We start from the raw sequence: 11,463 nt of genomic DNA, 5'->3' as shown, positions 1-11,463 counted from the left end.
CTCTTGTGGGAGTTAATTCCATAGTCTAACTACGCACAGTGTGCAGAAGTAGTTTCATTGCTGTGTCCCAATTCTTCCAATGTTCAGCTTCACTGAATATCCACAAGTTAGTTATTTCACAATCAGAACAGCTGGTGCGAATTTTCCTAGTCCCTTTATCTAGTAAAACGAAATAAAAATATTAGTTTTATTCCAATAAGGTAAGGCTGTTTCTGAAAGCAAAGCTTACCTGCTCACCAACCTCCTCTTTGGCACTGGCATCCCCACAGTTGCCATCCACAAGAACCACTTGAGAGTTATCATTGCATAGCAAGTTTTCTGCCACCTGGATATGGGGTTTCGGGAAAGAGATCTGCTCTTTCCTCATCTCTGATGATAGGCAGAGTTGGTAGGAATAAGGTAAAGTTCCTTCTTCGTAGTTTGGTGGAAATATGACCTGTGCCTTAGAAAAAGCATTAGGTTCAAAGCATTGGAATAATTTGGGACTTCCTGATTGTCGAAGTTTCATGACAATGACCAGTATCACCGTCAGGAGGAATAAAAATGAGATCAGTGCTAAAGCCAGCACCAAGTAAAACTGGAGGTCAGAATGATGCTCCGAGTCACTGGATTGCCTAGTCATTTCTGGAAGTGCCTCTTGGAAGTTCTCGGCAACCACGAGGTTGAGGACCACAGTAGCTGAGAGCGGAGCCTTCCCATTGTCCTTCACCAAGATGACCAGCTTCTGTTTCACAGCATCTTTCTCCAGAAGGGCTCGTGACGTCCTGATCTCTCCCGTGTGGGTCCCAATGGTGAAGAGGGCCGGCTCCGTGGCCTGCAGCACTTGGTAGGAGAGCCAGGCATTGTGCCCAGAGTCCGCGTCCACAGCCACCACTTTGGTCACTAGGTAGCCTGGCTCTGCCGAGTGAGGAACCATCTCAAACAAGGCAGAGTCCTCGGCACCCGGGAAAGGATACAGAACACGAGGGCTGTTATCGTTCTGATCCAAAATGTACACCCACACGGTGGCGTTGTTGCTGAGAGAGGGAGAGCCGCCATCTTGGGCCTTCACTTGGATCTGGAATTCCCTGAATTGCTCATAGTCAAAGGAGCGCTGTGCATAGATAGTTCCCGTCTCAGAGTTGATGGAGACGTAAGAGGAGAGAGGCAGCTCCTCCATGTTGCTCTGGAGGATGGAGTAAGTGATACGTGAGTTGCGGTCCAGATCCGGGTCTGAGGCTTTGATGGAGAAAATGGAGGCACCTGAGGGATTGTTTTCTGGCACAAAGACACTGTAGGTTGATTTTTCAAAGGCAGGGGGGTTGTCATTGATATCTGAAATCTGCAGGGAGATGGTTTTGTTGGAGGAGAGAGGGGGGCTACCTTTGTCGGTGGCCATTATTGTGATGTTGTATCCTGAGGATTTTTCTCTGTCCAATGGACTGTCTGTGAGGATTTTATAGTAGTTCTTTGAAGTTGACACTATTTGAAATGGTACATTACCTTGTAGATGGCATGTAATTTTTCCATTTTCTTCAGAATCTTTATCCTTTACATTGATGAGAGCAATTACTGTTCCAGAAGCAGAGTCTTCAGGAATTGGACTGGATAAGGAGGCCACGATGATCTCTGGAGCATTGTCATTCTCATCTAGAATCTTTATATTGACATTACAGTGAGCCACTAATCCTCCTCCATCTCTTGCTTCAACAGCCATAGTGTACTTCTCTGTTTCCTCAAAGTCAAGAGCTTCCTTAATTATAATTGTACCACTCTGTGGTTCTAGTTCAAATATTTGGTGGGCTGTTTCTGGGATGTTATTAAAAATATAACTAATATGTGCATTTGGACCTTCATCCCTATCAGAGGCTTTTACCTGGAGTATGGGGGACCCCACAGGAGAATTTTCCCTTAGGCTTACTGTATAAACTTCTTGAGTGAAAACTGGTGGGTTGTCATTGGCATCTGTGACGTTAATCCATATCTGGGCAGTCCCAGTTTTTCTGGGTTCACCCCCATCCAGGGCTGTAAGGATCAACTGAAGTGAGTGCTCACTTTCCCGATCCAAAGATTGTTGCAGCACCAATTCTGCATATTTATGGCCATCTTCTCTCTGTCGAATCTCTAGAATGAAATAGTGATTTGGACTTAGCTGGTAATTCTGCAGAGAATTCTTCCCAATATCAGGATCTTCAGCTTTCCCAAGGAGAAATCTGGCACCTGGTAATGTGGATTCAATTATTTGAAGCCCAATATTGCCCTTTATGAATTGTGGGAAGTTATCATTAATGTCCTGAATTGCTACACTTACATGGAAAACATTCAATGGCTTTTCAACCACAGCTTCAAAATCAATAATGCAGTGTGTGCTCTCTCTACACATCCCCTCACGATCTATCCTCTCATTCACATACAGGTTTCCATTTTCAGCATTAATAGTGAAATATGTTTTTTTACCTTCAGAAATTATATGCAGGTTTCTGCTCTTCAGTTCTCTGGCATTTAGTCCTAGATCCTTGGCAAGATTTCCCACCAAAGATCCCTTTGCCATCTCCTCAGAAATGGAATAGTGAACCTCTTCCAAAACTGCTCCACAAAACAAAGATGATAATATCAGAAGTGTTATATACCTTCCTGATTTTTGAAAGCTCTCTCCATGAAGGATTCCTCTCCTCTTCATTTTCCTCTTCTCTTTGATGAGCACAGGATTTCAGATTTCCACCAAGACAGGAGATTTCCCCCCAGTAAAAAACAAAAAACAAAACAAAACCAAGATCCTTTGGCTTAATTTGTATATGCTGTAGTGTTTTCTTTTTTTCAGCTGAAATGTTTGTTCCAGTGTCTGCTGGTATTCCCGATGTGCAGTTTGGGACAAAGAAATCTCTCTGCAGAAAGCATCATTGGAACTTCAGCTGCCCTTGGATTGCCGCCTTGTCCAACAGTGACACTGTGAGTCTGAAACAGAGAACTGCAATCTTCTCCCAGTGATTTTTCTCCCCTAATGCTTGGCATGGTATGCTGGTATTTATATGTAATATACCCAAACCATATTCTGACACAGGATATGTAAATCATCTTCTGTTATAAGGTAGCAATATCTGTATTTTGTTTGTTATCACTTCACTAATATAACAGGTATAAAAATCAAAGAATATTAGCAGTAAAAAATGCAATAAAAACATCGTACAAGTTCCCCCTATTTACAGAACTTATAATTATTACCAAGCAAATCAAGCTGTAAACCTCTTTATGAGAAAAATGGAATAGTGGGTTTCTGTACGAAGTGTTACGGTGTATAAAATAGACAATGGGAGAATTGAGGAAATCATTTTACTCAAGTTTTTTAAAAACCTCAAAGGAAGGAGAGATAGAAACAGAGAATCTTAGAGTTGGAAGGCACCCCAGGGGTCATCTAGTCCAACCCCCTGCAATGCAGTAATCTCAGCTAAAGCATCCATGGCAGATGGCCATCCAACCTCTGTTTATAAATTGAATTAAGTGCAATTCAAGTGTTCAATGTGCTTTAAGTGTCTTCAGCCGGTGTAGTGTAAGAAACAGAATAGTAATGCAGTTTGTGTCTTGGATTTGGCATGAACTCAGCAGGATCCCTTAAGTAAGCCACACCTTCCTCAAGGCTCTTCCTGCAGTATGGGAATAATTGCACTAATACTATATATTATACATTATAAGTATTATAACACGGAAGTAAAGTAGCTGTTCTGACAAATCCTGGATATTTGAGGAACTTTGCAGGCTAAGTCTGGAGCTAAAGCTAAGTAATCTTTTGCACTGCGCTGGTGGTGATAGGGTTTGAATTTGTTGGGGCTGTTCCTCTGCCAAGCCCTACCAGCCTCCACTGGCCTCTACCCACAGGGGGTCACTCTGCTGGGGCAGAATTGCCTGTTCCCTCTGCCAAATGTATGCTTGGTTAGAAGTCATGCCAATGGGATCTCCACTCATGGCAGCTGATGAACAATTCTGAAAGGGGACAAGGACAGGGAGAGACAGCAGTCAGTCCCACTACTGTCCCATGATGGCACTGGGCCTGATGTGGGTCTAAGTGAGGTGCCCCTCCACCTTCTGCCCAGACCAGCAGCAATGCTGCAGATGTGGCAGTGGTCTCATTGCTCTGTTATGCCTCACGACGGCCAAGCCAGAATTTGGATAGCAGCCTTAGTCATGGTTATAGCTGATCCACGAAAATCAATGTGGTTTAACTCAGTAATAGCTAACTTGTCAAGTTGATTTCAATGCTTCGGCTCTATGTATGCCCAAGTCTGGATCTAGTTTCTTCACCACTTCGGCTTTACTGGAATACTACATTTATTGTGCCATATATAGAGACTATTTATACGCATTGTATTTTGTCATATTATCAGGATGTATTTCCCTTTGAATGCTTATATTGTTCACTGACATCACTAAAGCTCTTTAGAGTTCATATTACATTGTTTGGTGTCATGCTGCTCTTTTTTTTATTCACTATATACATAACCCTAGATAATACATACGCCTTCCAAGATAGCCACAATTCACATTTCTTCAGCAAAAGCAGCCTCTAAGCAGTTTACAACTATAAAATAAATAGGATCAACTAGTTGTGCATAAAGGGCTTAATATTGTTGTTGTTCAGTCGTGTCCGACTCTTCGTGACCCCATGGACCAGAGCACGCCAGGCACCCCTATCCTCCACTGCCTCCCGCAGTTTGGCCAAACTCATGCTAGTCGCTTTGAGAACACTGTCCAGCCATCTCGTCCTCTGTTGTCTCCTTCTCCTTGTGCCCTCCAAATATATCTCCAGCTAAATAATCAATATCCATGCTCTACTCTAGAAGGCCACTGCCAATTAGTCTTGACCTGGTGGTGGATTTTATATCACACATACTGAAACATGATCGAACTACACAATACAGGCAAAAAAAATATATGTGTGGTCTATGTTTGCTTCCACACCCCAGCATGAAGCCAGACACAGTGAATGGATTTGAGTATGTGCCACAACTTATTTGCTTACAAGTCTGATCTACATCTAATTAAGTAAGACGACTTCTACCACCTCAGTGATGACATACTGTACTTAATGCCAAGGAACTGTCTTTTCTGCCAGACACATTTAACAGTTGTTGCCATTCTGGGTCCAAGTATTAGATCAATATTGAAACTGGTATTTGCTCTTCAGTGCCCGCCCCAGCTCCACTGAGTGCAAATGAGGACCTTTAGGTATCATCAGCCCTGAGCCAGTAAGTGCTACAGTCAATGAGGTCATCAGTGCAGATGAGTAATTGCCATCACCAGATTTCCCCAAATTAGTAAGAATACCATGGAGGTTAATGGGACATGGGTGGCGCTGTGGTCTAAGGCACTGAGTCTTGGGCTCGCTGATCAGAAGGTCGGCGATTCGAATCCCTGCGATGGGGTGAGCTCCCATTGTTCGGTCCCAGCTCCTGCCCATCTAGCAGTTCAAAAGCACATCAAAGTGCAAGTAGATAAATAGGTACTGCTCCGGCGGGAAGGTAAACGGTGTTTCGGTGCGCTGTTCTGGTTTCGCCAGAAGAGGCTTTGCCATGCTGGCCACATGACCCAGAAGCTGTACGCCAGCTCCCTCAGCCAGTAAAGCGAGATGAGCACTGCAACCCCAGAGTCGTCTGCGACTGGACCTACCGGTCAGGGGTACCTTTACCTTACCATGGAGGTTGGTTTAGGTAACTCTCCTTTCAGGTCTTGGGCCGCTCACTATAGGATCCTTATGCTTTCTAACCTACATAGCACTTGCCAGTTGTGGCACATTTAAAAATAATGGCTGGGGTCCAAATACAGCCAGTCTTTAATTATTGACTGCCTATCAGATGAGAAAGCTCTTGTTATTCATCCTCTCATTTGGCCAATTTAGGAACAAGAACAAAATACTACCATTCAGCCCCAACTGGGAATTGATAGATCCTGCCTTGTATGAAGCTAGAAGGAAGGGGCCAGATACTGCCATGCCAAAACAGAGGCCCAGAGAGCGATGCCATCATGCCCAGCCCACCCCAACTTGAGAACATGCTGTACAATTTACACCTCCAAAAGACTAAAGCAAAAGCATCTTCTGTGGAGTTCAAAGATACACATAAAAAGGTTGCATCCACATTACACACAACATCCTACATTAAAACAACGGGTTAAGCATTGCATCCAATGCTCAATTAAATACCAACCATTTGATCAGTGAAATCCAATCCGCACTGTAAAATGAAACAGGGAAACTCTAGATCTGAACCATGGTGTCAAAGTACTTTGTACAATGTTTTGCAACATGAACCACAAGTAGCCTAGTCTGACTTCTACAAGAACTCTAGTATATCCTAGATTAAAATCATTTTAGACCTAGTGAAACCATATCATATTATTTTAAATCCAGGTAGCTACAACACACTACTGGTGGGAAAATGATACAGTGTACTCCAATAATTGAATGTTGTAGCTGACCATTCTTGATTCAAAAGGAAAGAAAGAAGGGGGCTATGATTATAAAGTAGAAGCATCAGCACATTGCTCCCACCCCATGTCATGAAATGAGCAGAAAATAATTATCTTCCTCATTTAATATAATTTAATGTTCAAGCTACTTATGCTGGAAAGCTGAAATACAGTCGTACATTGGATCACAAATACCCGGGAACTCGGACGTTTTGGCTCCTGAACGCCACAGACCCAGAAGTGATTCTACCAGTTTGCAAACATTCTTTGGGAACCCGAACATCCAATGGGGCTTCTGTGACTTCTGATTGGCTGCAGGAGCTTCCTGCAGCCAATCAGAAGGCACAATTTGGTTTTCAAACGTTTTGGAAGCCAAAAAGACTTCCGGAACGGATTCTGTTCGACTTCCAAGGTATGACTGTACAACCTGAGAGTAAGCCATATTGAACTCAATAGCACACAACTCTGCCATACAGAAAGAAGTGCACCTCCTCAATTATATAATAAAAACGTCGGCACATTCCACACCCACTCATAAGATTAAATGAGCAATATATTTATATATACATCTCACTTCATTTAATTACATGTTCCCACTATTCAAATTCCAAAGCACTCTTACCCGAGAGAAAGTCACACTGAATTCAACAGGACTCACATCTGGGTACATATGGTTAGGAGTGAACTGGAAATCTCAAAATGCAATAGAGCAAATAGACTACACCTGCAACAGGTAGTTTAGCCTCAACTGTTTACTATATATAAGGAAGATGATGATTCATGAATCTAGATGAAAAATTAACTAAAGACTGAAAAATTAAAAGGCAGGTACACCTGCAGTATAAAAGGTTGTATTGCAATGTCACTTAACGGTAAAGAACTACAGAGTGTACCACACATGTAAATACAGAGAACAAATCTTACCTCTTCACCATTAGCCATCTCAGAATGAAAATTGTTTCCACTGTTGCCTGTAAAAGGCACAGCAGGTTTCTCACTGCCAAGAATATTCTCTGCAATCTGTATATTTGGTGTCAGGAAGGTAAACTCATTCTTCCTGGACTCTGAAGACAGACATAGCTGGTAGGAATAGGGCAAAGTACCATCTTCAAAGTTGGGTGGGAAGATGGCACCATTCTTGGAATGGGGAACAGGACCAAAGCACTGTAGGAACCTGGGATGCCCTGATTGACGGAGCTTCATTGTAACGGCCAGAATCACAGTCAAGAGGAACAAGAAGGAGATCACAGCTAAGGCCAGCACCAAGTAGAACTGCAGGTCAGACTGATACTCCGAGCTGCTGGGTTGGCTCTTCATTTCTGGAAGGGCCTCCTGAAAGTTCTCAGCAAACACCAGGTTCAGAGTAATGGTGGCCGAGAGAGACGGCTGCCCGTTATCCTTCACCATAATGACCAGTCTCTGTTTCACAGCGTCTCTCTCCACAAAGGCCCTTGCTGTCCTGATCTCTCCAGTATGAGAACCAACCGTGAAGAGTGCTGGCTCAGTGGCCTGAGTCAGGTGGTAGGAGAGCCAGGCGTTGTGTCCAGAATCTGCATCCACGGCCACCACCTTGGTGACAAGATAATCTGCTTCAGCCGAACGAGGCACCATCTCAAACAAGGCTGAGCTCTTGGCTTCTTGTGAGGGGGACAGGATACGAGGGCTGTTATCATTCCGATCGAGAACAAACACCCTGACTGTCACATTGCTGCTGAGAGGGGGAGAACCCCCATCTTGGGCCTTCACTTGCAGCTGGAACTCCCTGAATTGTTCATAGTCAAAGGATCTCTGGGCATAGATGGTGCCAGTCTCTGAATTAATGGAGATATAGGAGGAGATGGGAAGCTCCTCAATGTTGCTGTTGAGGATGGAGTACGTGATCCGTGAGTTTTGGTCCACATCGGGATCAGAGGCTTTGATAGTGAAAATGGAGGCACCTGAAGGATTGTTTTCTGGCACGTAGATAGCATACAAAGATTTCTCAAAGGAAGGGGCATTATCATTGATATCAGATATCTGTAGTAAAATGACTTTATGGGTGTTCAGTGGGGGAGTTCCATTGTCAGTGGCTGTGATTGTAATATTATATGCAGGATTTTTTTCTCTGTCCAAAGGGCTGACTGTCAGAAGTTTGTAGAAATTGTTAGATGAGGAAATAATCTTGAAGGGTAAATCATCCTGTAAAGAGCAGGTAACTTTTCCATTATCACCGGCATCTTTGTCATTTACATTGATCAGAGCAATTAAGGTTTCAGATGGTGAATCTTCCGGAACGGGGCTGAACATGGAGGTTAAGGTCACATCTGGGGCATTATCATTCTCATCAAGAACCCTTATCTCAACATTGGAATGAGTCACCAATCCTCCACCATCTTTTGCAGCAACTGTCATAGTATATTCATCGTTGTCCTCAAAATCCAGTCGCTCTATGAGGGTTATTATGCCACCAATGGGATCTAGACTGAATTTCTCTTGGGAAGTTGCTGGCATGTTGCTAAAATAATACCTGATTTGGGCATATGAACCTTCATCCTCATCAGAGGCTATGACCTGGATCACCGTGGATCCAATAGGAGCATTTTCACTCAAACTGACCTTGTACACCTCTTGAGTGAAAATGGGAGGGTTGTCATTGGCATCAGTGATATTAATCCGTATCTGGGCTGTTCCAGTTTTCCTAGGCTTACCCCCATCCATAGCGGTAAGAACCAAGTGAAGGGTCTGCTCTTTTTCCCTGTCCAAAGATTTCTGCAGCACCAGTTCTGCATATTTGTTTCCATCTTTTCTCTCTCTAACTTCCAAAGTGAAGTACTGATTGGAGCTCAGCTGGTAATCTTGGAGAGAGTTCATCCCAATATCAGGATCTTCCGCTTTCCCAAGGAGAAAACGAGTGCCTGGCAAAGTTAGTTCACCTGTCTCCAAGTTGATATTGCTATTCAGGAATTGGGGTGCATTATCATTAACATCCTGGATTTCTACTGTTACATGGAAAACATTCAGTGGGTTTTCTACCACAACTTCAAACTGAACAAAGCAATGTGGATTTTTGCCACATATCCCCTCCCTATCAATCCTGTCATTTACATAGAGGTTTCCATTCTCTGCATTGATACTGAAATGCTGCATTTTAGCCACAGACACAGTGTGCAGATTGCGATGCTTTAGTTCTTTGGTGCTCAGTCCCAGCTCCTTGGCGAGGTTCCCCACAACTGAACCCTTTGCCATCTCCTCAGGGGTTGAATAATGAATCTGCTCTGATGCAGCCCAACAGGTAAAAGACAAAAGAGAGAGAAGCAGTACTTGCCTTGTGAGTGCCCTGCCATTCCCTTTGTGCCTTCTCTCCATCTGGCTGGTTCTCTCAAAAACAGGCTGCTTCCTTTTCTCAGTTTCATAAACTCAAGCTCTCACAAAGATGAAGGAAACAACAAGAGGTATCACTGAGGAAGAATAAATTGCCCTTGTTCTTATATTTGTGTAAAGCAAAAGAGATTTTTCCTTCTCTGCAAGAGTTCCCTGTCTCTGTGCTCTTCAGTTGGCTTGATCTGAACAGCAGTGATGGGAGTCTAGGAAGCATCAATGGATCTCTATCCTCTCTCTGGCTGTCATACTGGCCAACACTGACACTTAGAGGACCACTCAAGGAACTGCAAGGAAAACCATGTTGTTCAATGTACAGTACTTTCCCTTTAGCAAATTTCAAGTGATTTGCTTTCAGTTTGTACACATTAAAGTAACAGCTCCTCTGATTGTTGAATATAACAGCTCACAAGACCCTAAACAGAGTCTGGAGATATATAGCCTATTGAAAACATGTTTTGCCTTGAAGTACATCCCACTGAAATTGAACCCCGTTGAATTGAAGCTACATACCCAAGGGATCACCAGCAGAGCATTGAAGAAGAAGATGAAGATGAAGAAGAAGAAGTAGTGTTTGGGTTTGATATCCCGCTTTATAACTACCCGAAGGAGTCTCAAAGCGGCTAACATTCTCCTTTCCCTTCCTCCCCCACAACAAACACTCTGTGAGGTGAGTGGGGCTGAGAGACTCCAGAGAAGTGTGACTAGCCCAAGGTCACCCAGCAGCTGCATGTGGAGGAGTGGGGAAGCGAACCCGGTTCTCCAGATTACGAGTCCACTGGCTCTCACTTTAACATGCTTATAGTCCTTTGTCTGTCAGTCTATCACACAACACCAGGGCACACAATTCCTTTCATTAAAATGAAACAACATAAGAAGAGGCCTGATGGATCAGGCCCAAGGCCTATCTTATGAAGCAACTTGTCTCCCACTGTGCCATTTGGAGGCATCTTGCTTCTAGTACTTGACGGGATATAGTCAACATGACTTGGGGCCACCATGAAGCTGTCTATAAGACATCCAAATTAGTGGCCATCACTGCTTTCAATGGGAGCAAATCCCATAAGTGATTTATTTATTTAAATGAGTAAAATTATGTGTGATTGTTCTTTATATATAAAAAGAATGGCTGGATACAAGTTTCAATAATTTTCTATTATACACTCAAAGAAAGCATACCAATATATAAAGTTTCTAACCATCTGTGTGATCCTGTATTATCTTGGACCTTACTGCACAAATTAAGTATGAAAATGTTCTATATTTCCACCACAAGATGATCAGACAGTCTCACTTCTTTCTTACCATATTCATTTGTTTAACCATAGATAAAATATCCCATACTCCAATAATCCACTCCTGTAAAGCTGGTGTTCTTAACCACACACTCCACTCAACTTCTACCAAATAGTTGTTCTTGGACTAATCCTCTATTAGTACTAAACCCTTAATACAACTGAATAAAACAATCAGAATAAGCATTGATAAAGTGTATCCTGTTATTATTTCAACTTCCTTTGTTATATCCACCCAAAACCTTTCATTTCAGGACATGCCCCCAAAATGTTGCCTCCTAGCATTTTTCAGTTAACTTGAATCACAACAGGATGAATAAACTCGGTGAGTGAACAAAGTACAAATTCACATATTTAACCTCTAGGAGGAACT

General features: G+C 43.0%; 1 protein-coding gene across 1 annotated transcript; it reads right to left on the bottom strand.

The window, feature by feature from the left end:
- Positions 1-3,907: 3,907 nt before the first annotated feature.
- On the bottom strand, positions 3,908-9,963 carry LOC117049643 (protocadherin gamma-B5-like). Its single transcript, XM_033154446.1, has 2 exons — positions 7,332-9,963; positions 3,908-3,957 (listed from the first exon to the last, which is right to left on the bottom strand). Exons 1-2 carry the CDS (start codon positions 9,781-9,783, stop codon positions 3,908-3,910), a joined length of 2,502 nt encoding a protein of 833 aa, XP_033010337.1. The 5' UTR covers positions 9,784-9,963.
- Between the last annotated feature and the right edge of the window lie 1,500 nt (positions 9,964-11,463).

The sequence above is a fragment of the Lacerta agilis genome, chromosome 7 (assembly GCF_009819535.1).
Source record: "Lacerta agilis isolate rLacAgi1 chromosome 7, rLacAgi1.pri, whole genome shotgun sequence".
Lineage (NCBI taxonomy): Eukaryota > Metazoa > Chordata > Lepidosauria > Squamata > Lacertidae > Lacerta > Lacerta agilis.
This window is presented reverse-complemented; position numbering and strand designations above follow the sequence as displayed.

What these genes read in the sequence shown, in the direction of transcription:
- LOC117049643 (XM_033154446.1), bottom strand. Translation starts at nt 9,783, where the DNA reads ATGGAGAGAAGGCACAAAGGGAATGGCAGGGCACTCACAAGGCAAGTA. An exon ending in TCTCTGTATTTACATGTGTG is followed by an intron (nt 3,958 to 7,331) that starts GTACACTCTGTA and finishes GTCCCCTTTCAG; the next exon opens with AATTGTTCATCAGCTGCCAT.